The sequence below is a fragment of the Lynx canadensis genome, chromosome D2, assembly GCF_007474595.2.
Source record: "Lynx canadensis isolate LIC74 chromosome D2, mLynCan4.pri.v2, whole genome shotgun sequence".
Lineage (NCBI taxonomy): Eukaryota > Metazoa > Chordata > Mammalia > Carnivora > Felidae > Lynx > Lynx canadensis.
Genome location: NC_044313.2, coordinates 6,442,037 through 6,468,168, shown reverse-complemented (window position 1 = coordinate 6,468,168; position 26,132 = coordinate 6,442,037). Strand labels below are relative to the sequence as shown.

Sequence of the window (26,132 nt, the reverse complement as noted above, 5' to 3'; positions counted from 1 at the left end):
CCGTGGAATCCAGCAGGGGCTCTGAGGTTGACACCGACTCAGCGCCGAGGTTCTTCGTGGTCTCTCACCCCCTCGACTTGCATGGGTGGGTCCGGTAGGGCGGGTTGGAGGGAGTTGCGCAGGCGCAGTGAGGCTGGTATCATGGCGTCCAGGGCCAAGCGGCGTGCCTTGGGTAGTGGGGCTCCGCGGGTTCCAGGTGTTCCGGTCCCGCGAGACGAGGAAGAAGAGGAAGATGAAGTGGAGGACGAGGACGAAGACGATGAAGACAGTGACGAAGAAGAGGATGAAGACGACGAGAGCGTCGACGAGGTGAGAACCACAGTCGACCCCAGCTTGGTTTACGGCTGGGTTCAAACATTCTGGCCGCCAAAGCCTTGTGACTGAGCTGCTCGGAGTAGCGACCTCCAGTACCTGAGGGTCTCTAAGCAGAAACTGGAGATGATAAACTAAGTCTTTTTGCACATGGCAGACACGGAAGTTATTTTCAGAAGTCCTACTCCGCCGGGTCGCCCCCCCCCCCCCGCCCCCTCCTCTCGGAGAAAACCCGCCGCGACACTTCTCAGTGGCTTTTTTAAAATTTAGTTCCAAAGCTAAAGCCCCAAACCCGTAGTAGACCAACAAGGGCCCGCAGTTTTTTTCTCTGCCCACCCTGCGGTCACTCCGCCCAGCTCTTGTTCCGTGGCTCACTCACAGCGGCCTTCTTTCCTTGAAGGCCTTCTATCCGTTCTACCAAGACCCGTATCAGAGGCTGGTCTTCATTCTGCAGTGTTTTCCATCCTTGTTTAGATCTCCCCTAAACAGTGTTTCTGCCTCCGGGGCGCCTGACCTTGTCCCGTTCACCAAGTCCGGGTGATGGGTTCTCCTAGAACTGGGTTCCTGTGTTTCAGAATAGCTCCTACCGTGCTGCTGGACATTATAGGTACTTAATATCTGTTGAATGAGTAGTTAGGATCGAATGATCCTTAAGAGCACTGAATGCCCGATGGGTACCTAAAACTTAGTAACGCCCAAAGCAGAATTTGCATTTCGTGCTCCGGCTTCTAACCTTTGCCCTCTTTCTATAAATGGCCCCCATATTGGCCAGTTGCTCAAACCCAGTAGTTTAATTCCTCCCTTTTGTCATCCTGCGTCCAGTCTATCAGTAGATCCTGTTAGCTTTATCTTTGTATCCAGACGCTTTTCATCATTGATTCTCCAGCATCTTAGTGCACACTTCATCACCGCCTGCCTGGACTCCTTCAGTAGCTTTTTTCCATTCTTGTTCCTGAACTGTCTCTACACCTGAAGCAGGAGAGATCTTTTATTTATTTATTTTTTTTACAAGATACTAGGAATGCTAAGTACCATATTTTGAAGTTTATCTTTTTTTTTTTTTTTTTTTTTTTTTTTTTTAGTAATCTCTAAGGCCACGGGGCTCAAACTTACCACCCTGAGATCAAGAGTCACACGCTTTTCCAATTGAGCCAGCCAAGCACACCCAGGGAGATCTTTTTAAAATGTAGGTCTATTCCCTCTTCCTTATTCAGAATATTCCAGTGACTTGCCATTTCATGAATAAGAAAATCAGAAAGGCAGCTTGAGTGGCCACAACAGAATAATCAAGAGTGATGGGAAATCAAGTCAGAGATAAACATGAGTCAGAAGGGTGGATTCAGGGTTAGGGCTGAGACTGGCGTGGGTATATGATAAATCTTGAGTGAACAGAGCTTTCTCTTACAAATTAGCTCTTTGGCCCCTTGCCTTGAATGTGGTCTCACCTTTTTTCACTTAGAGCTTTAATTGGCTATTTTGCTAACTTTGGGTTGTAGAAATCAGTGCTTCTTGCATTAACATGGATAATCTGTTGCACTCTGGTGGTTAAAATCATCAATGTGGTAATCGTCATTGACATAGTAGTATAAGAAAATAGGCATTTTACATATACCATTGGAGTATAATTTGTTGCAGTGTCTTTGGAGGACAATTTGACGGTATCTATCAAAGTTTAAAATTGTATGTATTCCCTGATTCAGTAATTCTACTTGTAAGAATTTATCTTCTGATAATAATGATAATACATGCTGTTCCAGGATCTGTATACGTTGTATTAACTCATTTAACGTTTATGTCAACTCTGAAGTTGGGAATTGTCACCATTTAAGACTGAGGACACACAGAAAGTTTAAGACCGCACGTGTAGTGCAGTCTATGTAGGAGAAAGAAGAAACAGGAAATAAATTTGGTGATGTGTTGAAAACTTCCTGAAAGATTAACTTACTATTGGTAGTGACCTCTCAAGAGTAGGAGTTGGGGGGTGGGTTATAAGAGTTCAAGCCCGGGGCGCCTGGGTGGCGCAGTCGGTTAAGCGTCCGACTTCAGCCAGGTCACGATCTCGCGGTCCGGGAGTTCGAGCCCCGCGTCGGGCTCTGGGCTGATGGCTCGGAGCCTGGAGCCTGTTTCCGATTCTGTGTCTCCCTCTCTCTCTGCCCCTCCCCCGTTCACGCTCTGTCTCTCTCTGTCAAAAATAAATAAACGTTGAAAAAAAAAATTAAAAAAAAAAAAATAAGAGTTCAAGCCCTAATCTCTGTGGTCTTCGTAGTGTTTACCAATGACCTGTATCACTTTTTTGACTGAAGAAATTGTAAGGCTTTCAGGGCAGTTCCCGCACACTTAGTGGATAGAGTCCTTTATTTGAAGGGGGCGGGGGGCTTTTAGTTTCTGAGATGTTCACTATCCACAGCTCATTACTGTGATGAAGAAATCCATGGGAATTATTTTGGAAATTGAAAATCTGCCTTAGATCTGTTTAAAAGGAAGGAAGTGTTTGTGTGTGTGTGTGTGTGTGTGTGTGTGTGTGTGTGTGTGTGCACGTGCGCACACTCGTGGGCAATAAGCCCGATTTAAAAAGCAGACCGATTGGCTTTGAGGCAGCTGGCAGAGATAGAAAGTGGGTATGTGAACTTCAGGAAACGGGTGGGAGTCCCGAAAAGATGAGAAGAAGAGCGCTAGGCACGTTCAGTGCTCCCGGCCGTGTGGTTGGGGCTCTTGTTCGTGCTTATTCGAGACCCTCAGAGGATAGCTTCAGCAGAAAGGGGAGTTTGTGGTAAGGGTGCAAGGGCATCTTAGACCTCCAAGGGCAGGAAGTAGCTGGGCTTCTGGAACCGGCTGGGGAGCCTGGGATGCCGTGGAGAACACGAAAAGTCTTTCACGTTTGTCTTTGCTTTACTTTGTTGCATTCAAGATATTTGGTTCTTTTTCTGTTCCTACTCCATATAGCAGAGAATAGAAAATCAACAGCTTCTGAGATTTGTCGTGTTTCGTCTTAATTCTAAATCCTGTCACTTGGGAGTGAGTGGCAGGGCTCTGTTTTACAAAGATGGCCGTTTGCCCTGAAACCTGGCGGTTGGGGAGGCCGTTCCCAGGGAAAGCGGTGCTGGGCACATGATCCATCGGGTATCTGTAGCAGTGGGGCGGCCAGTAATAGCCTGGGACAGATGTCTGAGGTTTCTGTCCAGACGAGAAAATAGAAAACAACACCGGAAGGGTATTGTTTAGAGAAGTTCTTCCTTTATAAGGAATACCTGACTAGTGGTGAATTGTTTCGTGGTTTTGTTCGGAACACCCTCCTTCCCTCCGCGTTTTGCCGCTCACATCTGGCCGAACCTACCTCCGAGGGTCAGGATTTGACGTTTATAAACTGACCTTGATATCCAGCCCTTGGCAAATTTGAACAGCCAAGGGAATGCTTAAATATACACACAGGCAGGGTGACTAGGCAAAAGCACGTGTGATTTTCCTCCGCGGCCTTCTCCGACTAAGACCCAAATTCCAGAACCTGCTAAACTTGGAAGTATGTGGGAAAACACTATTTCATCAGAGCCCCCAAATAAGTGTGTCACTTAGCAGGCAAGGTATGACACAGGACTGACCTTGTGGCAGTTTTAAGTCTAAGCCTTCTCACCAAAAACCAGGCCTGATGTTGTCATTGTTTTGCAGAGGATCAAGGAGCCCAGCCACACCCAGCTTCCTTTAGTCTCTTGCACTCACTCACTCACCAATTTCCTCCTGCCTTGGGGCCTTGGCGTGTGCAGTTCTTGGTGCCAGGAACTCTTATCCTCATGCCCAGCTCAAGCGTCCCTTCTTTTTTTTTTTTTAATTTTTTTTTTAATGTTTATTTTTGAGACAGAGACAGAGTGCAAGTAGGGGAGGGGCAGAGAGAGAGGGAGACACAGAATCCGAAACAGCCTCCAGGCTCTGAGCTGTCAGCACAGAGCCCGACGCGGGGCTCGAACCCACGAACCGTGAGATCGTGACCTGAGCCGAAGTCCGTCGAGCATCCCTCCTCTAAGGGAAGACTTTGTTACCTGTTTTCCAAGCTCTTACGGCACCGTGCACCTGTGTTTTATAGCACGTATAGCTGCAACCTCACATTTATTTGCATTAATGTTTTCTTCAAGTCTGTATTCCCCCCTAAACCGTACCCTCCACGAGGGCGGGACCCTTCCTGCCTGCTTTGCTTACCTCTCCATCGTGAGTGCCTGGCACGGTGCTTGGTACGTGTGGCACTCGGTCAGTACCTGCCAAGGAAATGAAGCGTAGCCTCGGAGCCATGGGCTGAACCAAACTGTAGGTCCTGCCAGGGACTTTTGAAGTGATTGTGCTCTTTGTTCGCCCTTGCAGTCAGGTACATAATTTCTCTTTTGCGGCTGCTGTGGTGGTTTTCTGTGGGGCCGACTTGCTCTACTTTGAAACTAGATCACTCAGTTTTTTGTTTCTCAGGCTTTTGTGTCAAATGAGGAGATAGTGTGAAGGTGCTTTGTAACCTGTGCAGATGGCTGTCTTGGCACTTTTCTTGCCTCCTTAAAGCTCAGGCAGTGATAACATTTTCTTTGCGTCCTTTTTCTGGCATGTTCTGTAGATAGACATAGAGCCCAAAAGAATGGAGGGAGCAGGAGAAGAAAAATCTGCCAAGTAGAAAATAATGCCTGAATTATCTTAGGAAGTTATGTGTGATGACCCATTTTGTGTGTTATTTACAGGAAGTGAACGTTGAATTTGAAGCGTATTCCATCTCAGATAATGATTATGACGGAATTAAGAAGTTACTGCAGCAGGTATGGTCTCTGACTCTGCACAGAACTTTGCTCTTCTGAGAAAACCCAGGCCACTCAAGCAACGCCAACTAGGTCAAATTCCACCCTTTATTTTAGAATTCCGTTCCTATCCTCTGGACCTGCAGAGAAGGAAGAATGGTTTCCCTTCTTTTCCAAGGCTAACATACCCTGTTTTTTGCCTCATTAATATGTTAATAAGTATCTCTTGTCGTAAAATCTTTTCCTTTTCATGTGCTAATTACTTGAACAACTCTTCTGTTTTTCTCTAATTCACATCCAAACTTGGTGGGGTAGAAGTTTTGTTTTGTTTTGTTTTTTAAGTTTGTTTATTTTTGAGAGAGACTAAGAGACTAGAGCAGGGGAGGGGCCCAGAGGGAGGGAGGGAGGGAGGGAATCCTAGCAGGCTCCACCCTGACAGCAGAGAGCCTGATGCGAGACTAAAACTCCTGAACCTCGAGATCGTGACCTGAGCTGAAGGAGGACGCTTAACCGCCTGACCCACCCAGGCTCCCCGGGGCAGAAGAATTCTTGCGGAAGAGTCTGTCCCAAGTGCACCAGCTGGCGCTACAAAACCCATGCTTGCTTCTGCTTCTAGTCTCCCTTAGCCCGTTTAAGGCTCCAGTGTCCTAGTCACACTCTTTGGCCTTATGTCCTCCTTCTCCTGTCTCTTTTCCCCTCTTTTGTCTTCTTCTCTCCCACACCTCCTGTATTACCACTGCCTCTTACATTTCAGTGCTTTTAGCTTGCATTCTCCTGGGCTTTTCCTTTCCTCCTGGGTTCTCTTTGTGGTCCCGTCATGGATATCGCATTATTTGAATGTGGATATTAGAAGTTGTATTAAAATTTTTGCTTTGATTTTCATTTAAAGTAAGTATTTTTCTCCTTTCAGCTTTTCCTGAAGGCTCCTGTGAACATTGCAGAACTAACTGATCTCTTAATTCAACAAAACCACATCGGGAGTGTGATTAAGGTAAGCGGGACGGTTATGTTTGTTCTTATCAAATTAGTTCTTTGGCCTGTTAAGATCCTCCTGGTGTTTAGTTGGCAGGCCAGGGGCTCAAACTGGAAAGAGGTGTAACTTCAGGAAGAGAGACTGGTTACAAGCCATTCTAGTAATTTCCAAGATTATTGAATGCAGGTACCCAGGAGTGGCAGCAGACGGTGAGAGAAGGGGGTGATTCGGAGGGTGTTTGGGAGATGAGATGTGATGGGGTTTCGTGAGTGGCGGGAAAGGAGTCGAGGGTGGCTCCCAAGTGTCCGGCTCGAGTGACCGAGATTGCAAACATGGAGGAGGAGCAGGTCGGGAGGGAACGTGAGCTTGGGAGTGCACATGTCATGTTAGGTTTGCCTGTGACACACGCACATGAGGTGTGAGCCTGAGACTTGGCCCCTCTCAGCAGATGGGCGCTTGCCCGGGAGGGCGCGGGCAGACCCTGCTGATGCCACCGTTACTCCGTTACTGGCAGAGCCTGCGGAGGCGCCTCCGGTGGGGGCGGGGGTGGCCCGGGAGGGAGCATTTGGGGGATGCGCAGCGGGAGGGTGAATCCCGCCTGTGCGCCCAGCCCCTGGCGGTGCCTTTGGTTACCTGTAGCTGCCTAAGTGAAGTGTCCCGCAGTTTAGTGTCTTAGAATAGTAGGTCGTCTGTGTAGCCCGTTTGGACAGAGTTCAGTGAGGACAGCACACACCTGCTCCGTGTCGCACTAGCCCGAGAGGGTCAGGGGGGCTGGAGGGTTCCCTTTCAGGATGGCCCACTCACACGACTCGCAGGTTAGTGCCGGCTGTCCACTGGGAGCCCGGATGGGACTGTGGGCCAGGGGCCTCCCTTCCTCTCCAGGGCAGGCCCTATGGGAGCGGAGATGTGGCCGTTGGTGGGAAACATAATCGCTACAGTGACCTTAGCCTGTTTCCATTTCCGTCTCTGAAAACGAGGATGGTGCCGGTCCCTCCTTCGGACGGTGGTGAGAAAGGAGCAGTGGCGTGTGGCAAGTGCTGGAACGTCACGGTCGCCGACTCTTTACCGTCTAGGTTATTTATGGTGAAAAAGCAGCCACCTGAGTCTGATGTACCCCTAACCACCTCACCTTTCGACATCTCCCTTTGTTTTCAAAGCCAAGGCTCTCAAAAGAGTTGGCACCCACAGCCTCTACTTCCTCTCCTCCCAAGCACCCTGGTCTGGCCTTTACCATCAGTGCTCCACTGACGTTCTGGAACTGTTGGGTAGGGTCGCCGGCATCTCCGTCACTAACCCTCACGGCACTGAACGTAAAGGAAGTGAAAGGAACAGCACCTCCAGTAGCTTCCTTTTCTTAGAGCAGTGGGAAAGGAGACTCCCCACCCACGTGTCCTCCAGCCGAGGGGGGTCTGTAGGCGTGCTGACAACGCTGCCTCCCCCTTTGGTCCTCCGCCTTGTTTGCGCCTGCACAATGACCTTTGGGACTGCGCGGTCTAGGCCCCGTGGAGGTTAACGTGCCCCCTGGCCGGAGTGCGTGAGGCCTTCTGATCTTCCATCAAGGGGCGCACGGAAGGCCCCGCTTTAGGTGACCGCCGTGTGACCTCCCCTCTGTGCCCCGGGCGCCGAACAAGCTGTAGGGTAAGGTCCGGGCTTTGTGGAGAATAGCTTCACAGCGTGATTGTTTGTTCACCTGATCCCTCAGACAGGAAGTTACCCAGAGCAAGACTCTGTAAGTGGTATGGAGTGGCTTGCTTCGGTTTTCCGTCTCGTGTGCCTTTTCAGTCTGGGGGATACGTTACTGACCCTCCTCTACCTTCTGACCCTGTCCTGTGACCTTCCAACAAGCAGTCGCTTTTATCCTTGACACCGCTTACTGTCAGTGACGGGATTCAGCCCTCCCTTGGATGATTTCACAAATAGCCCCATGGTTTCCGCGGAGATACTTGAGGTGTCCCAGGGACAGAGGTTTGTGTCCTGAGGAGAGGACTGCCCAGAACTTTCACTGGAGCCTCTGGGACTGGGGAGGTGATTTAGACTTTTCTAGAAAAGACGGTCCGTCTGTTGGGCTGTGGAGGGAAAAGGGCGGTGGCGGGGGAGGGCCATGAACTGCACTCGTGGGTTGTGTAGAGAGGCTCCACTTGTGGTGGAGTTGCTCAGGACTTAGGTGCTAAGAATTGTTTTGAACCAGAAGGCTTCAGGGGTGAAGGGAGGCATGGGGGGGTGCTGTGAGCGGGCCAAGCAGATGGGGGGCTCTTGCTGGGGGGGGGCATGTGGAGGAGACCGAATGGGATTGGGACTCCAGCCCCACGAGAGGCACCCCCGTGTGACGTTGATGGTTGACGGCCTGTCAAGGAGGAACACTGAGCGTGCTCCGGGGAATGCTGACTGCTTATGAGCCCAGTGACCATTTGGGGTTGGTTTTGTTTTTTTGTTTTTTTTTTCCCCAAGTAATTTTTGTGCTCAGTCTGGGGCTTGAACTCATGACCCCGAGATCAAGAGTTGCATCCTCCTCCAACTGTGCCAGCCAGGTGCCCCCGTTTTGGGGATTTCTTAGGATTTGACACTGAAGGTTCCTTTTTCGTCCTCTGGTGTTCTGTCGGTCGGTACTGCGTGTTTTGCCACGGTAGCTGGGAGACCTTGAAAAACGGTCTCGGGTTGATCTTAAGGGACCAAGGCTGGCATACATACTCTTTTCTTTCTTTCCCTCTCTCCTTCCTGACCAGACATGGCCGGTCCTCTCACGGGCTGTTAGTGCCCTGAGTTACCTCCTCAGTCTCCATTAGTGTATCCACGTGATTACCTGAAACATCTCTCACCTTGGCATATAGTTTTACTTCCTAGGCCTTCGAGGCCTTACCTGAGCCACCGCCCCCTTCCTTGTTCCCGCAGGAAGAAACCGGTGGTCATTTACAGCCCGGGCCCGCAGACGAGCGGGCCTTAAAGCCTGGTGGCCCCTTTGCCCGTCTCCTCCGCCCCGCTCAGCGTGGCCGGGCCCCTTTCACTGAGGTGTGACTTCCGGTGCGCACAGAGGCAGGTCCTGCTGTTCTCCACTCTCGCCCGGCGGCACCCTGCCACCGGCGGTGCATCTGCTCCCTTGGCCTCCCCTCCGTGAACCGGTCGTGCTGAAGCGGGTGGCAGAGCCCTGTAAGCCCCTTCCCACGGGACGGTTTCCAGGACAGCGGGCAGCTGTGGGTCCCTGCTGTCCTTCCGGGGGAGAGCAGCAGCCTCCTTCTCATTTTGTTCAGCACATGGTCCCCAAGGACTCAGTCCGTGCCGGACCCCGCGCTCGGTACTGGGGATGTGCGGAGAGTTCGCAGCTTGAACAAGCAAACAAGCCGCGTGAGGCGGTCCGTGTGGAGGGCGCGCTGAGGCCGGCAGGGGAAGGGCCGTCATCGAGCCGGGAAGTGCAGGGTAGAGGCCGGCATTTCATTCTTAGTTCTCGGTTCTTAATTCATTTCCCTTCTGGCCCTTCCTCTCCCGCGCGCGTGGTAGGCGTAAGTGGCACTCGGGCCTTGTCCTCCTTCACCGGGGCTCTGGAGTGTGGCTGTAGGTGAGCCAGTGTCGCTAGGGCTGGCTGCAGCCGGATTGCTTGGAAGACAGAGTGGCTTCTTTCAAGAGGCTTTAATTGTTCTGGGTTTTTTTTTTTCTTTTTTCTAACGTTTATTTTGGGGGGGATGGGGAAGGGGCAGAGAGAAAGGGAGAGAGAGAGAATCCCAAGCAGGCCTCTGTGCCGTCAGCCCAGAGCCTGACGCGGGGCTTCATCTCACGAACTGTGAGACCATGCCCTGAGCTGAAGTCAAAAGTCAGACGCTTAACCTACTGAGCCACCGTATCTAGCATGAAGAAACCTGGAGCAGGAAGGGATCATCCACGGTGTAAAACAGGGGAACAGAATCGAGGGAGGTGAGCTGGTAGGGCCGCGGCCACACGGTGCTTAGCGTGCGATGCTTCCCTGCGGTGACGACAGCCGAGGAAAGTTTGTGAAAACCGAAAGAGGACTTCGTATTCTGCTTCTTCCCAAACATACAACTCTCGTTGCTTTTTCAAACAGCAAACGGATGTTTCAGAAGACAGTGATGACGATGTGGACGAAGATGAGATTTTTGGATTCATAAGTCTTTTAAATTTAACGGAAAGAAAGGTTAGTTTCACTGGATGACTGTTCATTAGACCGAAATCGCTTGTATTTAACACACGATGATAGTTTTTTATATCAGATAGCGATGCTATAAGGGTATGTGCCCTTGTGAAATCTCACTGTAATCTTTTTTTAATACGAAATTGTCTGTGTTACGAGTAATCTATGCCGTTCAGGGCCTTGAGTCCCTGTGGCGTAGAGAACCATCGGGCACTGGTGGCCTGGTGTCGGTACCGACACGGGATCCGATGGCGCTGCTGTCCCTGCGGCCCTTGCTTTGACTGTGAGGCTTCGTTGCTTCCTGCCGCGGAGGGCGCTTCGTCACCTTCGCTTGGGTTTCCATCCATCTCTTTGTTGACGGGAGTTCTGGCCAAAAAGGGAAAACCGGCTGTTTACGGAATCAGGTGCAGGTTACACTTCACCTTCAGGTTTTAGATGGACTGGAGTTGCCACACCAGTGTGTGGTGTCCGTGTGCCCCTCTCTCACCGCTGCTCACGGCCGGTACGCAACCCGGGTGGTGACGCTTCCGCAGTCAGCACTGAGGAAGTGTGGGAAACCGAGGACGTGGCGGGAAACCGCCTTTGCCGTGAGACAGAAGTCACAGCTCTCACTGTCACGTCGCCTCGTCTTTGCTTTGCAGGGTACGCGGTGTGCTGAACAGATTAAAGAGTTGATCCTGAGCTCCTGTGAGAAGAGCTGTGGGAAGAGCTCGGTTGAACAGCTGGACGCGCTTTTCAACGACGCCTCCAAGCCCGTGGGCTTTCTCCTCAGCGAGAGGTTCATTAACGTTCCTCCTCAGATCGCGCTGCCCATGCACCAGCAGCTCCGGTAAGAGACCGGGCCACGCGCCTCCGCACGGTTTTTCCCCGGTGGGTTCGGCAGAGCGATGCCAACCGTGTGTGTGGGGCGGGGGGCAGCTGGAGCGGCCAGAGGGGAGGCCGTGTCCCGCCAGCCCTTGATTACTTGTGGCCATAGTCTGAACGGCCTTACGAGATTGAGGGGGGTACAGGAGCAGCTCATGTGGCCTTCTTACCCGTTGGACTAAGGTTTCCCCCCTCTTCCCAGATTTCTGTAGCACGGGTGAGGTGCCAAGCGATACGCCAGTGACGAAAACTGGGTACGGTTCCTAGATTCCACAGGGACATTTTGTAACTAAGGAAGCGGTCCTGACACCGTGTGTCTGGCTTCTCAGGGTTTGTTGCTGTTGTGTTTTTATATTATGGGGGGGGGGGGGGGGGTTAGGTTTCCACCAGTTTAACCGTAAGCAGGGCTCAGGCTCGGGATTGACTGGACCTTGAGGTAGAGCAGGGCGGAAATACAGACCGGCCCCCGTGCCGTGCAGACGCCCCTGCTCCGGGGCCACGGCGCTCGTGTGCTCCCGGCGGTGCTCGGTGGGAAGGGAACTGCCGGCCACGAGGACCCCCGGCTGCCGTGCGACGGGCTTCTGCCGCATGTCCTTTGTTGCGCTTCGCCTTTTTTCTGATCCGTTGGAGCTCGTGTTTGTTTGGTTTCACGGGAGGGTGATCTCCCTCCTGATCCTCTGTTAAGGAAAGCCAGAGGCTTTCCATCTTTGTTCAGCCAGATGCAGAGGGACGTTGTGTAGTTTCCGGAAGGAAAAAAGATCTAGGCTGCATTGCCACTCCACAGACTACTCTAGAATTTAGGGCACCTGTGTCCTACCGTGCCCTTTGTGCAGCAGGTCGGGAGTGAGTTCCAGACTCTAGTGCCGGGAGCCTAGTAGTCACCTGCTCCGAGGGCTTTGGTTATGGCTCTGTGCCTTTGTGGCTTTTTGTTAAATATCTGTCCTTAAAAACGCACCTTCTTACATGTTGATGTCGAGTGAATTTGAGACTCGTTACTTACCGTGTATCCACAACTCAGCATCATCTGACTCATCAGACTACTTACTATAAAACACTGCTGTAATTAATCGAAAGCGCAGTGGACTTCAGAAATAACACTCGGTGCTTTAGAAGTGTCCAGACCTAACGTCGGTTCATTAAGCCTGTGTCAGACACGACAGAACCCACCGAAGAGGCCTCCCTGCTCTTCTCTGTGCTCGGGTTCGTGGGTCTCGTGGATTTCACCTGACTCAGCAGGCAGACCTCTGTGTTACGCCTTTTAGGGAGGAACTGGCAGAGGCACACAGAACGAACAAGCCGTGTGGAGAGTGCTCCTTCTACCTTCTGATCAGCAAGACGTTTGTGGAAGCTGGAAAAAACAATCCCAAAAAGAAATGGAGCAGCCAAGAGAAAGAGGAGTTAATGTTTGCAAATGCAGAGGAAGAATTTTTCTATGAGGTAAGACTGGCCTGTTTTCACCTATTCGTCTCGATGTCAGCAAGGACCTTCTTGACCGTCAGCAGGATCTGTTGCTCTCCCATTTACGTCAGAGTCCTTTGAGTACGGCCACTCTTCCTCCGTGCTGGCAGCAGCCGGCAGCTGACACAGGGCCCACACCTAGTAGGTTCTCAACAGGTTAAGTCGCCAGCTCCCCCCGGCCCCGTCGGTGACGAGCCTGGGGAGGAAAAAAGCTATGGACGCTCAGTGGTGGTCAGGCACTTACAATATGCTGACTAGAAGATGTTTAGTTCTAGAACCACTCCGTGAGGTAGACGTTAGTCCTGGTTTACAGATGGGGACGTGGAGTCCGAGGGAGATGGGAGCCATTGTCCGAGTCACACAGCTGGTGGACGTGGAAGCTGGGGCAGGCCCATTCTCCCCCATGACGGCTCACACGCTTCTCCCTGCCCTCAGTCCTGGATGTCCTCCCGCTTTTGGGCTTTCTGGCACTTTCTTCCTGTAAGGGTATATTGTGCTACGACGGACCACCAGACACCAGAGAACATGCTTTCTCACCCTGACCTCGTCTCAGTGTTGAATCTGAGGGGTAACTTACTTTCCTGGATTAGAGGATATCTATCGCTATTAAAAAGACGCCCACTGAATACTAAACCACTACCAGATTGAGCACCGCCCTGGTTTTTCAGGAATAAATAGTGAAAATGTTTAGGCCTAAGCAGCACCTTAGGTAGATTGTTTCAGGGAAGTACGTATGTATGGTTGGTTTAAGATGGCCTGGTTACGCAGACTTCCCTGTCGTCACACGACAGCTTTATGCCAAGGGAGCAGCCAGGACAGTGAGGAAAAAGCCCAGTGTCGGAAGACCATGCTCATTAATTGTCAGATGTTAGGAGTCTTTCTTTGGCTTTGCTGTTGCAAGATTATTTTGAGAATCAAATGAGATCATGAATACGAGCAGAATTATAAATACTGATAAATGATGGTGGCAGTACTCTCACTTAGCTGCCGTTCCCCTCATCGCGATGGGGCACCACTCTCCTCGCTCCTCCTGTGAGTTAGGAATTTGGTAAGCATTTTGTGACTCCTGCCTGACTGCCCCTTCTGAGCTATTTCTGTGTTCTGCTGCCGTTCACCGTCATTCTTAAACACGTACCAAATACTATTCCTGGCTGCCACGTAAATGAGTTTTGCCTTTAGGTTGGCTGAATTTTTAACTTAATATATTTGCTTTAGAAGGCAATCTTGAAGTTCAGCTACTCGGTGCAGGAAGAGAGCGACACCTGTCTGGGAGGCAGGTGGTCCTTTGACGACGTCCCGATGAAGCCCTTGCGAACTGTGATGTTGATTCCAGGTGACAAGATGGACGAAATCATGGGTAAACTGAAAGAGCATCTCTCTCTCTGACCCGTTTCCCGTGGGCAGCAGGGGGCTGGTTTTCGTTTTTGTAAAATTACCAGAAGACAGCTCAGATTTACTGAAAAACTCATCACTTTATTCAGATTAAGGTCCTCTACAAAAAAGTAGGGTTCTGTCACCTGTGTCTGTGACACATTTACAAAATAGCTTTTTTAAGAAAAAAAAATTTGGTCGAATTACGAATGGTTGATGAAGAGCTTTTCCAGTAAGAAGGAAAACGTGGAGTAGTAATTTAAAGAACTCAATAAAAACTTCCATTTTTTATTTTTAAATAATGTACAAAGTGTAACTCTTTTCGAGACTTCTTGTGTGGGGTATGATGTCCGTATTCAAGTTGAAGGTCCTCACCTTGCTCCAGTGGATCAGCTGTGCGGCCCGGCTGGGGTACTGGCTACGCAGCACGCTCTAAGGGGAAGGTGCAGACGAGTCACTGCAAGGCGCACCTTTGCTCCGCGGTTTCCGGGCACTTCTCACACATGTTCTGTTCCTTCTTCATTGTTGACATGGGTGATAGGTGATCCATCACCTGGTGTAGAATATCCTTACTCTCACTGGGAGGCAGGTTACTGAAATAGTATTGTGGTGCCAGTTGCATAAATCTGTGGAAAACAGAGAAATGAGACTCGTTTCTTCTTTGGTGAGAGATACCAAACGTTACGAGCGGGTCCTTCCCACCCCCGGAGAATCTACTTGTGGAACTGCTATTTAATTTGAACTCCTCAGTCTCCGTCTGCTTTTGGAGAGTAGATACTTCCTGTGGTATGCAGGGAACCGGTCCAGCTGCATTTCTAGAATCTCTTCTCTAGGGTTATGCCACACGGTGGAAGACGCCCACCGCTAACCACCAGGGGAAACCCGTACTCGCCCTAAGGCCCATCGTCACAACACGTCACATCAGGTGTTTGGGGAGCACTCCGGGTGAGTAAGAGAGGGAGTATCTTTGCCTCTTCCTCTTATTAACTGATGCCACTCTGCACCCCGCCACTGGCTACTTTGGGTTCCTGCCTCGCACGTCACTCTGTCCGGGTCCAAGTGTACGTTCAGGTGGACCCAGCATCTGCAGTTAGCACCCGGGAGAGGATGCACTCCTGCTTAAAACTCTCTAGTCGGTTCCTACTGCACTTAGGATAAATTCCAAACTCTCGTGTGGCCCGGAAACCCTCCACCTCTGGGTACCTGCCTGTCTTCCACCTCCCCCCTTCACCCCTTCCTTCCCCACCAGCTCCAGTCTTGGCACATCCGTTCCGAGCGGTGGCTAAGCCGTTCCTCCTCAGGTTTCCGCCTGCAAACACTACTTCTCTGCAGCTTTTTGTTCCTCTTAAGATACTCTATACTTTGTTTTGTACTTCTACACTCTTTTTTAAATTTTTTTTTTTTTAAGTAATCGCCACACCTAACGTGGGGCTTAAACTCATGACCCCAAGATCAAGGGCTGCCTACTCCCCCACGGAGCCAGCCAGGCGCCCCTCTGCGCTGCATAGTTTTTGCTGTGTTCTCAAAGGCAGGAACGTTTAGATAATCATCCACAGAGACCTGCCATTAGGAAGTACTCTCCATGGAAATTCAGATTGGTGCCAGCATAAACTTGTACCTGAAAATGTAATAAAAACTAAATCTGTCATTTACTCAAGTAGGAGTTCAAAAGAACCCCTTTTTTGTCCATTAAACTTACAGTTCAGGAGAGATTTCTGAGGTAATCCTGATGTAGTTGTTCTCTGCTATGCTGAACTTGTGGAAGAGAACCCACTCTGGCATCTTCTTGGTGATGGAGTAACCGGACCGGGGGTGCAGCTGGGCAACCTGCTTGTGGGTCAGCATCAGGTAGTTACCCGATCCGTCCACGTCCCGAGCAATCTACAAGGCAAAGGTTTTAAGAACGAAGACTTTGTGTTAATATGGAGATTGACAGACAAAAATGTTTTCTTTTAAAGATTCCTGACTATTTTGGGGCGCCTGGGTGACTCGGTCGGTGGAGCATCCGACTCTTGGTGTCAGCTCGGGTCATGGTCTCAGGGTTCATGAGTTCGAGTCCCACATTGGACTCTGTGCTGACAGCATGGAGCCTGCTTGGGATTCATTCATTCTCTCTCTCTCTCTCTCTCTCTCTCTCTCTGTCTCCCTGCCTTCCTCTTCTCTCCCTCTCTGCCCCTCCTCCACTCACTCTCTCTCCCCTTCAAAATAAACTTAAAAAAATCTTTATGTAAAAAAATTCCAAAGTCTTTCATATAAAACAGTGAAAACTACAAATCTGCCACCCAAGTTTCCTATTTTCAGATCTAAAAAATAAGCCAAAACTGTGTTTTGCCCAAAACTTGGAGACAGTGACGACATTAACTTTAGTATGGGCAGGGCAGTAGGTGAAAGACAGCAGCGCTACAGATGTTAAATGTTTGGGTCAAGGAGTAACCTTGCCACGTGACAGGCAATGTGCTCAAAAGTCAGGTGTTTTGTGCCGGATGTTCTAGCTCATCTGACACGGTAATGCTGATGTAGGGCCTTTTCCCACACAGGTGAGGAAATCCACGTTGAAGTGCCGTGTTTTTTTCCTTTATGAAGAGTAGAGTTTGAGTGGAAATGCCCCAGTATTTCTCTTACTCTGATGCGAAGAGCATGCTCACACCTGTAGCGTGCTGTAATTTACGGGAGCTACATTCGGCAGCCTTCGTTTTGGAAAAGAAAGAAATGAGATGTTATCTTTATTTCTTTGTTGGGTATTAGTATCGCCCGTTAAATATGAACTAATTTGTGGGGCGCCTGGTGGCTCAGTCGGTGGAGGGTCTGACTTTGGCTCAGGTCATGATCTCACGGTTTGTGAGTTCGAGCCCCACGTCGGGCTCTGTGCTGACAGCTCTGTGCCTGGAGCTTGCTTCCCACCCTGTGTCTCCCTCGCTCTCCGCCCCTCCCCCGCTCACGCTCTGTCAAAAAATGAATAAACGTCAAAAATAAAATACGAAATTTGCAAACCGGTGAAGTGAGGGACTGTGTCTGATGTTCAGCCAAAAAGTGTTTTAATAACTTCCCCTCTGTAATGAAGAAAGACCTTTTGTCCTTTTGGACCAAGTGAACATATTCTGTCTTGGTCCTTCATTCAGTTCCCTCGAGAAAATGTATATTTAAATATTAAATCTTTAGTAACCTAGAGGCTTCTCGGTTTTATTTTACTTTTTTTTTTTTTGTTAATGTTTATTATTTGTGAGACAGAGACACAGCATGAATGGGGGAGGGTCAGAGAGAGAGGGAGACACAGAATCTGAAGCAGGCTCCAGGCTCTGAGCTGTCAGCACAGAGCCCGATGTGGGGCTCGAACTCAGACTGTGAGATCATGACCTGAGCCGAAGTCGGACGCTCAACCGACTGAGCCACCCAGGTGCCTCTATTTTACTTTTTTAAATAAAATTTTGAGAGAGAGAAAGCCTTCACGCATGTGTGCGGGGGAGGGGCAAAGAGAGGGAGAGAGAATCCCAAGCAGGCTGTGAGCTGTTAGTATAGACCCCAGCCCTGAACCCACGAATGGTGAGATCATGACCTCCAAATCAAGACTAGTATGCTTAACTGACTGAGCCACCCAGGTGCCCTGGTTTTCGGTTTTAAAGTTAACATCAATCAAAGAATCATCCTAAGTGAGAGATTCCTAACAGAATCATGGGAGATTTTGTAAAGACCCACCCCGAAGACGGCCCTCCCCGTTCTCACCTGCATGAAGTAGCCGGACAGAAGAGCTTTCTTTATGTTCAGAGCGTTTTCCTTGGAGCCAAAAGCAGGTTCTGCGCAGGGAAGCTCGATTCGCTTGACAATTTCTAAGAGTTCAGCTCGGATGACATCCGCCATCCTGAGTGCGCAGCAGTTGAGGAAGTAATCGTGACACCACTTTTCAACACAGTCTGGGAGGGAAAGAGGAGTAAAAGAAATGACTTGTCATAAGCTGGAAGAGCCCAGGCCGGGAACAAGGCATGATCTCCGTGTCCTCTGGACTCCTCCCCTAAAGAGGTGGTCACCTAAGTGACTGGGAGGGAGGCTGCGGTGGTTCCGGGACCCCGGCGAGCTCCAAGAACCGCATGCTGCTGGCACTGACCAGTGAGTGGGTCACCCTTCGTCTGCAGCTCTGAAGGGGCACAGGAGGCTGGCCCCGACTGACACCCGTCTCGTGTACACGGCAAGGATGTACGAGGCCCCAACGTTTGATCCAACTAAGGAGAAAAGCGTACGGTAGAAGTCCCCTGAGCCGTGAAACTCTCTCTGCAGGTTTATAAGAAAAGGGTCACTACTGGGCCGAGTTGGAAATCGTGGGAAGCTCGCCTACCTGCCCTAGCTGCAAATTTGTATTACAGTTCAGTCACCTGGTTCGGTGTGAAGTTCTTTCGTGCCACCTGCAGTCACTTAGGGTGGATCCGGCGTTCAGCCTTGCCCTGGTGGTGCCCCCGACCTTGGCACAGTGGGCAGAAGAGCCCGGCCGTGCCCTCAGGCCCACTCAGCGCGACAAGGGCACGTACTTGGGCAAACAACGGCCACCCACCCCCCCCTTGCTCTCAAAAGAGGCCACCAAACTCCCCGTATCTTTTCTGGCTCCACCGACAACTTTTTCTTGTCAGCTGTGAAAAATGAGTCCCCCACTCTATGGAATTCTGCCATTCAAGCGGCTGTCCTGTCTTCCAGTTCACTTCCCATCCTATCGGAGCAAAGGAGGTATAAGATACTTCATGGAAAACGAAGGTCCCCTTGCAGGAAGGGAACTCACCGGCTGCCTTCGGGGGCCCAGCCTTCACCACACCGCCCTGGCCTGTCGGCCCCTTGGGCTCCTCTTCCTGTCTTTATTAATGCCGAGCACTGGAGTCGCCCACGTACGTGCTTCCAGTTCCCTTTCCACTGGGTCCCTCTCCTGGAAACCCACGCACTCGTCCTTTCACATCAGGACTTCTGCCTCCGCTTTCGCACGCGCCCTTCTGCTCTTTGCACAACTCCCCTCCCTCCCTGACCGACCTGTGGCCTGGTTCTCTTCTCCGGCCTCCTGCGGCACACCTGTCTACTCTTCCTGTTATCTGGAGCGGGGATCTGTTCGGCTTTGTTCTCCATGTCTGCATTCTCTCTCCATCTAGTGAGTGTGCGAGTCAGGGAACGCACAAAGCACAGCTCTGACCCAAGGGCACTGAGAGATGGCAGTGCCCTTCTCTCCTCCCTGCACCCTGGAGGACGGGAGCTGTGCTGTGCAAGACTCTGGGTCCCCATGTCATCGTGCCCAGGCACAGCAGCCAGTGCGTTTAGGGACTCGGGCGCCATCCGCTAGGTGACCAGCAGGGCCGGAGAAGGGTGAGTTACCAGCTCGGTTTTATTTGGGGAGGGAAGGGTGGAAACGAGTAGGTTTCTCAGAATCGCGAGCATTCACTTACGTTCACTCGTGGAATTCAGAGCCGTGTCCTGGTAGGCCTTGTAAATGTTGATGAGGGTAAAGTGATCTCCTTCAGGATGTAAAAATGTCTTCCAACAAGTCAAGGCAGCCTCCTCAGCTCCACGCGGCAGGTTAGAAAAGCAATTGGGAGCTTTAAGACACAAGAGGTCACGAGGTCAGCAACCCTGGAGCCGCTTCATGACCTTAGCACAACGCAGAGGGAGGGGCTCGCCACTGTGTGCAGAACCGCTCCTGTCTGCTTCCCTGAATAAAGGTTATTCTTGCTTACTTAGAAGTCAAAGGGATGTAGGGTGAGTTCTCATGAATGTGTCTGTCCCTTTTCACGTTTGCTTCTCGCAGGTCTGGTTAGCAGAGTTAACAGCCTGCTGGTATTACCATCAGAGCAGGGGCACCCGAGATGCTTCGAGGGCAGTGGCTAGAATAGGATGGGAACTTTGAGGTCTAACGCGGCACGGCCTATGGCCTGTTCTGCCAGTAGAAGAACGAACTAAAACATAAACCAAGAAGAATGAAGGTGGTAGGAAATAAAAGAAACACCTATTTCTTTGGAGGAGAACACTCCCAGCAATGCATTTTTACTTCAATGTCTGATTAAGAAATTCACTGGGGTTTGATGGATTTTTTCATATCAAGATCATCCTTCTAACTTTCTACCTTTCAAATCTAGTAAAATACTTCGTTATCACTTCAAAAGGTGAAACGGATTACTGCCTCCGTTAGGTACTATCATAAAATACTTCAAACGGACCTCATTTAACTCTGTCCCCGGGAAAGCCTCACAACGCGGAAGAACAGCCCTTCAGGGGTACCTGTCACCATGGCGGCGATCGTCAGCATCTCCTCTACGCAGTCGAATTCACAGGACGCCAAGATCGACTTTGAGAGTTGGGGGTCAAGAGGAAACTCCGACATGATGATCCCAAACTCAGAGAGATTCCCGTCATTGTCCAGCGCCGCCAGGTAGTCCAAGTCTTCCAGAGCCTGCATCAGACTTTCCGGCGCTAGCCAAGAAAAAATCAGCAGCAGCTTACGTCATCTACAGCCAAGAGGGCGTAACGTACTGGACCTCCCTTCCCGCACGAAACAACCATACGGGGCAAAATATGTGAAACAACCATTTACGAGACAATGGACGTCAGGCTGTGAAGGACAGTGATTCCTGAGAGGGGGACGCTAATGAAGTGAGCCCCGTGGCTGCCCAGCTTAAGGCCTGGGGAGAGTTTCCCGCCTGCAGTGCCAGCGGGGACCCAGGTGGGGCCTGCCAGACTCCCTGAGTTATAAAGATGGTGCTGAGCGTGTGGGGAGACTCAGGCGGCCAGGGCCTGCAGGTGGGGGAACACCTGACAGGAGAGAGCCATAGAGAGATAGGACTCAGAAGATCTCTGAAAGGTCCCCTCGATGCATCGGCAGAGCACGCGTAAGAAACTACGTCAGGCCGCAACAAGAACCATCCAATTAGTGCCTGATGCTCACACGGGTTCTAGGACACTGTCCACTTCTACCCACTGGGCTGGGAAACCTCACAACTCAGGGGCCCTGGGCAGGAGACACGGAAGGGACGAACTACCCCCCGGACGTGCACCGCTCCACTCCGCTGAACAAAACAAAACCAGGATCTGGAAGGATCATCCTGCAGCCAGGATAAAGGTCAGGCATATTTATAGGAATACAAAATATCCAATACCCAACACAGCAAAGTGCACAATGTCTAGCATCTGATAAAAAATTATGAGGCGTGAAGAACAGGAAGCTCCAGTCCCATAATAAAGAGAAAAATTAACCAAATGAAACTGACCCAGGACTCGGATGACAGAAATAGTAGACAAGGATGTTAAGAGCTACTTGCCAGTGCACAGAAGGACAGAAGGCTGATTTTCTCTGTATCTATGTTTCCCCTTTAAGTTCATATAATGTCAGTAATGGTGTGTTCATTATATATGCTTAATCTCCACCAAAAAAGATAATCCACCTATTCAAAACAAGGTATTCTTGCCCTTGTAGAATAAGATTATATTAAAAAATACACGTGTTTTTCACCTGTCTAGTAGGTGACAAAGCAATAAAAGCCACAGAAAGAAGCAAATCACACAGTATTAAGCTGCTATCCTGTTCTGTCCCCAAAATGGAAGGATTTTTGAGCACGACTGGATAGCTTTCCTTTGTCTGAACTCCAGCACGTGCCCGCTGAGCAGGAGACAGACCGTGGGGACCTGAGAGGCAATTTTAACCTACTGGCATCAGGGAGTTCGAGGTAACAGTAAAAATTTCCTTATTTGTTGTTCAAACACTGCTAAGCTACTTGTCAGAATTTCAGGCAACTCGCATGACTCAAAAGCCAGTCGGTCACCAACTCGGATTTGATAACGTCCCCTCTTTCCTAACAAGACAACACTGAAAACACCGGGAGACACTACTGTGGGTTTTGGCAAACAGCTCGCTGCGGCTGCCCACGATTCAGTGCGTCTCCAGTCCTTTCACTGCAGAGTAGAGCAGGTGACGGGCCTGCTCTCGGCCTGTGCCACCCGGGCCGCAGGCAAAAGCAGCGGCCCCAGCGAACGTGCCCGGACCTGACATAGGTTGGAGCACAGTTTTCATTCCCAGCTGGGAGAAGAGAAGTTGAACTTCCCTGTTGGTTTGGAACTCTCACTGAGACTGACTGCGGAGCACAGCAGGGCTGCCCAGGAGGTCCCCCGCCCTCCCTGGGCCCTGACGCCTCGGTCACGCCTGGGTGCCACACGGAGCCCTGGCGTGCCCCTCATCCGTTCTTGGGGACCCCCAGGCAAAGAGGAGACCTCGAGAAGATGGTCCCGGGAAGGAAACAGATGGGCTGTTGAAGAAACAAGTCCGAGGGTTCTGTCAGTGAGCCATGAGATGGAGGAACAGCTGACTTGCCGGAGAAGGTACGAGAAGCGAGAAGGGAAACAAGCCTCGCAGATTAAACGCAGCTGGAGGCGTGAGGAGCTCACTTAGTTACAGAAAATGGTGTAGGAACAGTTCCTGTAAATCAGCGACACTGGTGCGTTGTACGTTACAGGACCTTCAGCAACTGTCCCTGTAAGCATCTGGCTTCACGACCAGGCTCTGTCCCCAAAAGGCGCTGCTTGTCCCCGTTTTTATGCCCTGCGGTGGAGGCTGCACACGGGATTACCGGCAGAAATGACTTCTTAATTCTCCCACCCTCACACCAGAAAAAGGGTGTTCCTGAGGCTTGATCATATTAGAAGCAACAAGTTAATGAATGTAGATTTTACAGGTGAAGGAACTAATAATGAACTGAATAGAATTTGCCGATATTGCATGCCACACTTTAAGACCTGTCCCCAGTGTGGCTCCTAAAATTGTCTTAGCTAAAGATCAGGCTTAGAAGAGGCTCTTTATGGCAGTGTCGCTTAAGTGTGACCCATGGGAAATACTGCTAACAGATGTCTCGGGCAGAACAGGGCAAGGAGCCTCTCCCGGTAAGCGGTCCCCAAAGCCAGGGCCGGTCCCTCTCCTCCCGCCATACTCCTTACCCTGCTTTCTAACCGGTAAGGATATAGCATCAAAGTTCAATCGGAGTCATTAGAATCGGAAAGGATTTTCGAGGCAGGGTGGCCTCCACTGGTAAACGGAAGAGACCCATTTTCAATGCCACACCCACTCCTTTCTGGCAGGAGCCGAGGTCCTCTGTACCCAGCCTTGCTGTGGCCGGGGCTTTTGGGCAACGGCAGTGCCCGCCTGGCACCGTCTGCAGCACGAGGCGGGGGCGGCCTGGCCCCTCCAAGCTGACCTAGCTGTGTGCTCAGACTTCTCACACGCCCCCTCTGCCCCTGACCGTGCCGTGGAAGGAGACCCAGACGAGACAGCCATGGGCACCTCCGTCACTGCCACCCCGGCACAAGCCTAGTGAGGGACCACGAGGGGAAGAAAGGAGCCGAGGCTGCTCTGTTGGCTGTTTGCTGATTGACTTACTCCCTTATAAGGATGACACTCAACTCATTCACTCGCTTCCTCCTAAGCCACTCATGGCTTCTCGTGCGGCTGGCACTTGCAAGGCCCTGGGGGCAGGTGCACACGTGGACGGGCTCAATCGTGGCCTTCCAGAACTGGCGGTCTGAGGAGGGACATCGACACAGAACCCAACAATCCCTTTCCAATGTGCTGGGAATGCGGTTTTACCTAGGAGCGTGCCTCCACTCCCAGAGAAGCATGTGAGCTGTACCGTGTGACCGCCTCCTACACTGCCACCAACCTCCACACAGGGCTGACCGGTTCAGGGTGGGCCCCTTCTCAAACAGAGCCGATGACTCTATGGTGGCAGTCTTAGGAGTCTGGACCCAGAGAAACCGGGATTTCCAAGGGCTGACTCAGGACATCGTAAGGCTCGAGGCAGAACATGGCCAACTTTCTGCCATGTGGACTGAAAAGAGAGCAAAGGAGAAGAACCACGAGAGAAGGATATGGTTCGTGGGAGCCATGTTGGGCTCTGCGCGGAAGTGTGGAGCCTGCTTGGGGTTCTCTCCCTCCTTCCTCCCTCTCTCTCTCTCTGTCCCTCCCTCTCTCAGCCCCTTCCCTGCTCGCACTGTTTCTCCCTCAAAAGAAACAAACGTTTTTTAAAACTGTAGCTTCTGGTCCCAAGTGGTTTTAGGACTGGGACTTGGGCATTGCGTATGCTGCAAAGTCCACAGAAGGAAGAGACTGAGCAATCAGATGGCTCTGGGTTGACACCATAGACTCTCAAGTCAGGACTTTTAGGGAATAGGTTAAGAGTTTGATTCTGAAAATAGGAAGGAAACACTTCTGCTTCCCTGAGTTTCAAAGGACATGCTCATAAAGCCTGGCATTTGCCTACTTCCTACCCTCTATACACTATACACGGCACTTTTGCATAATCTCATTTAAATCTCTTTTCCCCAAGTTCATTTATTTTGAGACAGAGAGAGAGCGAGAGCACTCTTGCCCCCTCATTTGAACCTCTTTGTAACCCCCTGACACAAGAGGGCAGACACTGTATCCTCGTGCTACAGATGAGGAAAAGGTAAGTGACCTGCCAAAGGCAGAGGCCTGAGCGGCCCAGCTCGGCGAAACGGGGATGTGAGCCCAGGCCTCTGCACCTGCAGCAGGCCTCCTGGCTCCACGTCCAAGCTCCGCTGTGACCCACCGCGATTCCTCAGAGGCAGCCTGGTGCTGCCTCCCAACGCCTGTGGTCTGGTATCTGCTTTTCCCACCGTGGAAACCGCGTTGTGTGCACCCGTCCGCAGCTCAGGGCCCACGTGCCTGTCGCAGAGTGTGGGTAGGAGTCATGCAGGTGGTGACAGACATAGTATTTACCGTGCGCCTGTGCGTTTCTTAAAAATTTTTTTAACGCTTATTTTTGGGAGAGACCGAGCATGGGCAGAGAGGGAGGGAGACACAGAATCCGAAGCAGGTTCCGGGCTCTGAGCTGTCAGCACAGAGCCTGATGTGGGGCTTGAACCCACAACCCGTGAGATCACGACCTGAGCCCAAGTCGGACGCTTAACCGACTGAGCCACCCAGGTGCCCGTGTGCCCATATTTCTAAGGGCCCCACGCATGGTAACTAATTCATCTTGACAATTCTATGAACCAATGACTCTGATTACACTCCCATTCAGATGAAGAAACAGACCCTGAGAAAGTGACATAATGCTGGATGTGACACAGTGAGCCAGGGGGGCGGGACCGGAGCCCTGGCAGTCTGCTCAGGAGCCTGAGCTTTCAGTGTCCCTCTGCCCTGGCTCCCCAGGGACGGCCCACTCCCATGTCTCGTCCCAGCTTAATCGTGCACCCTCGAATGCCCCTTTCACCCTCGAATGCCCTGGCCTGGCTAACAAGTCACTTGCTCACAGGACCTATGAAGAGCCTCATGCGGATCAAGAGCTGAAAATGCTTCCTTCCATTCTGCGCCTTACAAAATCTCTCCCATTCTCAGCTTCGCTTTCTGAAAAATTACTTTGTTGCTTCCAGCATCTTCCAAGATCCTCATTCAGCCGCCCCTTGGTTGTTCTACTTTATCTGTGCCTCTTTTTCCCATTCCCACCCGGCCACCTGAACACTGCAATAAACTCCGCGTGGCCTCAGACACTCATTCAGAAACCCACGCTGGGCCTTCCTGCCGGAATGGCCAGACCACCTGCTCACCTCTGGGGCTGTCTGGGGGCGGCGGGCAGCGGACAGAAGCGTCCTTGGCGAGGCTGTGAGTGCCACTGTGAGCGTGGAGTCTGCAGCCCACACTCCCTCTGTTCTCCTCTCAGTACAGACTGTAATGTGTAAAGACCCTTCTGTGAACCCCGAAGCAAAATATCATGTTTCCAGTGAACATAGAGACCTGCACGCGTGCTTCTCCAGTGTGCGCACAAACGACTTTACCGTGGCGGCCAGAGTTCCAGAAGATCCTGATTTCTTGACGCCGGACTCCTCACCGCAGATCAACCCATTGCAGCATCTTTAATCCCTCTTTCTGCCCACACCGATGCTGGCCTCTGCAGCCCCGACTTTATTCTGTCCCTGCGTGCTCTCCCGTTTTCTTGAGCTCTCATCCTGCACATGATGTCTGGCAAGTCTGTGTGTAGGGGTTCATCTCTCCTAGGTCATTCTGAAGCCAGTGGTCTGGCCACCCCCAAAATGGGTTCTGCCTCCTGATACACAGATGACCTCTGATGTAGCCCAGTGCACCGCAGCTAGTTTGTCTCCAGTTGCTGTGCGGGTGCCATCGCCTTCCCGGAGGAGGAGACGTGGTCAGTCGGTCCGACGCCTCCCGATGCAGACTGACAGTGATGGCGTCGCTCGTGATGGAGGCCAACAGTCAGCACTAGGCAGGAAAAAA

At 51.2% G+C, this 26,132-nt stretch overlaps 2 protein-coding genes across 7 annotated transcripts in view; one reads left to right on the top strand and one right to left on the bottom strand.

The window, feature by feature from the left end:
• Window positions 1–114: 114 nt before the first annotated feature.
• LOC115527265 (BRCA2 and CDKN1A interacting protein) lies at window positions 115–14,175 on the top strand. 3 transcript variants are annotated; one of them, XM_030334773.1, is made up of 7 exons: window positions 115–309; window positions 5,019–5,093; window positions 5,983–6,063; window positions 10,097–10,186; window positions 10,825–11,012; window positions 12,310–12,484; window positions 13,724–14,175. In XM_030334773.1, the coding sequence occupies exons 1-7, from the start codon at window positions 142–144 to the stop codon at window positions 13,889–13,891; spliced, it is 945 nt and encodes a 314-aa protein (XP_030190633.1). In that variant the 5' UTR covers window positions 115–141; the 3' UTR covers window positions 13,892–14,175. The 3 variants fall into 3 exon arrangements, with proteins under 3 accessions (XP_030190633.1, XP_030190632.1, XP_030190634.1); XM_030334772.1 differs by having other exon boundaries at window positions 13,721–14,175; XM_030334774.1 differs by lacking the exon at window positions 10,097–10,186 and having other exon boundaries at window positions 13,721–14,175.
• Window positions 14,149–26,132, bottom strand: part of DHX32 (DEAH-box helicase 32 (putative)) — a 52,735-nt gene continuing 40,751 nt past the window's right edge. For all 4 annotated transcript variants that reach the window (XM_030334767.1, XM_030334766.1, XM_030334768.1 and 1 more), the window contains 5 exons: window positions 20,117–20,308; window positions 19,288–19,437; window positions 17,597–17,784; window positions 15,576–15,757; window positions 14,149–14,502 (listed from right to left, as the gene is read on the bottom strand). In XM_030334767.1, coding sequence (XP_030190627.1) covers window positions 14,331–14,502; window positions 15,576–15,757; window positions 17,597–17,784; window positions 19,288–19,437; window positions 20,117–20,308 — 884 coding nt within the window. In that variant the 3' untranslated portion in view covers window positions 14,149–14,330. The remainder of the gene's footprint in view (window positions 14,503–15,575; window positions 15,758–17,596; window positions 17,785–19,287; window positions 19,438–20,116; window positions 20,309–26,132) is intronic.

Coding starts and splice junctions, on each gene's coding strand:
- LOC115527265 (XM_030334772.1), top strand. CDS start 142: ATGGCGTCCAGGGCCAAGCGGCGTGCCTTGGGTAGTGGGGCTCCGCGG. Junction 5,094..5,982: donor TTAAGAAGTTACTGCAGCAG/GTATGGTCTCTG, acceptor TTCTCCTTTCAG/CTTTTCCTGAAGGCTCCTGT. Junction 6,064..10,096: donor ACATCGGGAGTGTGATTAAG/GTAAGCGGGACG, acceptor TTTTTCAAACAG/CAAACGGATGTTTCAGAAGA.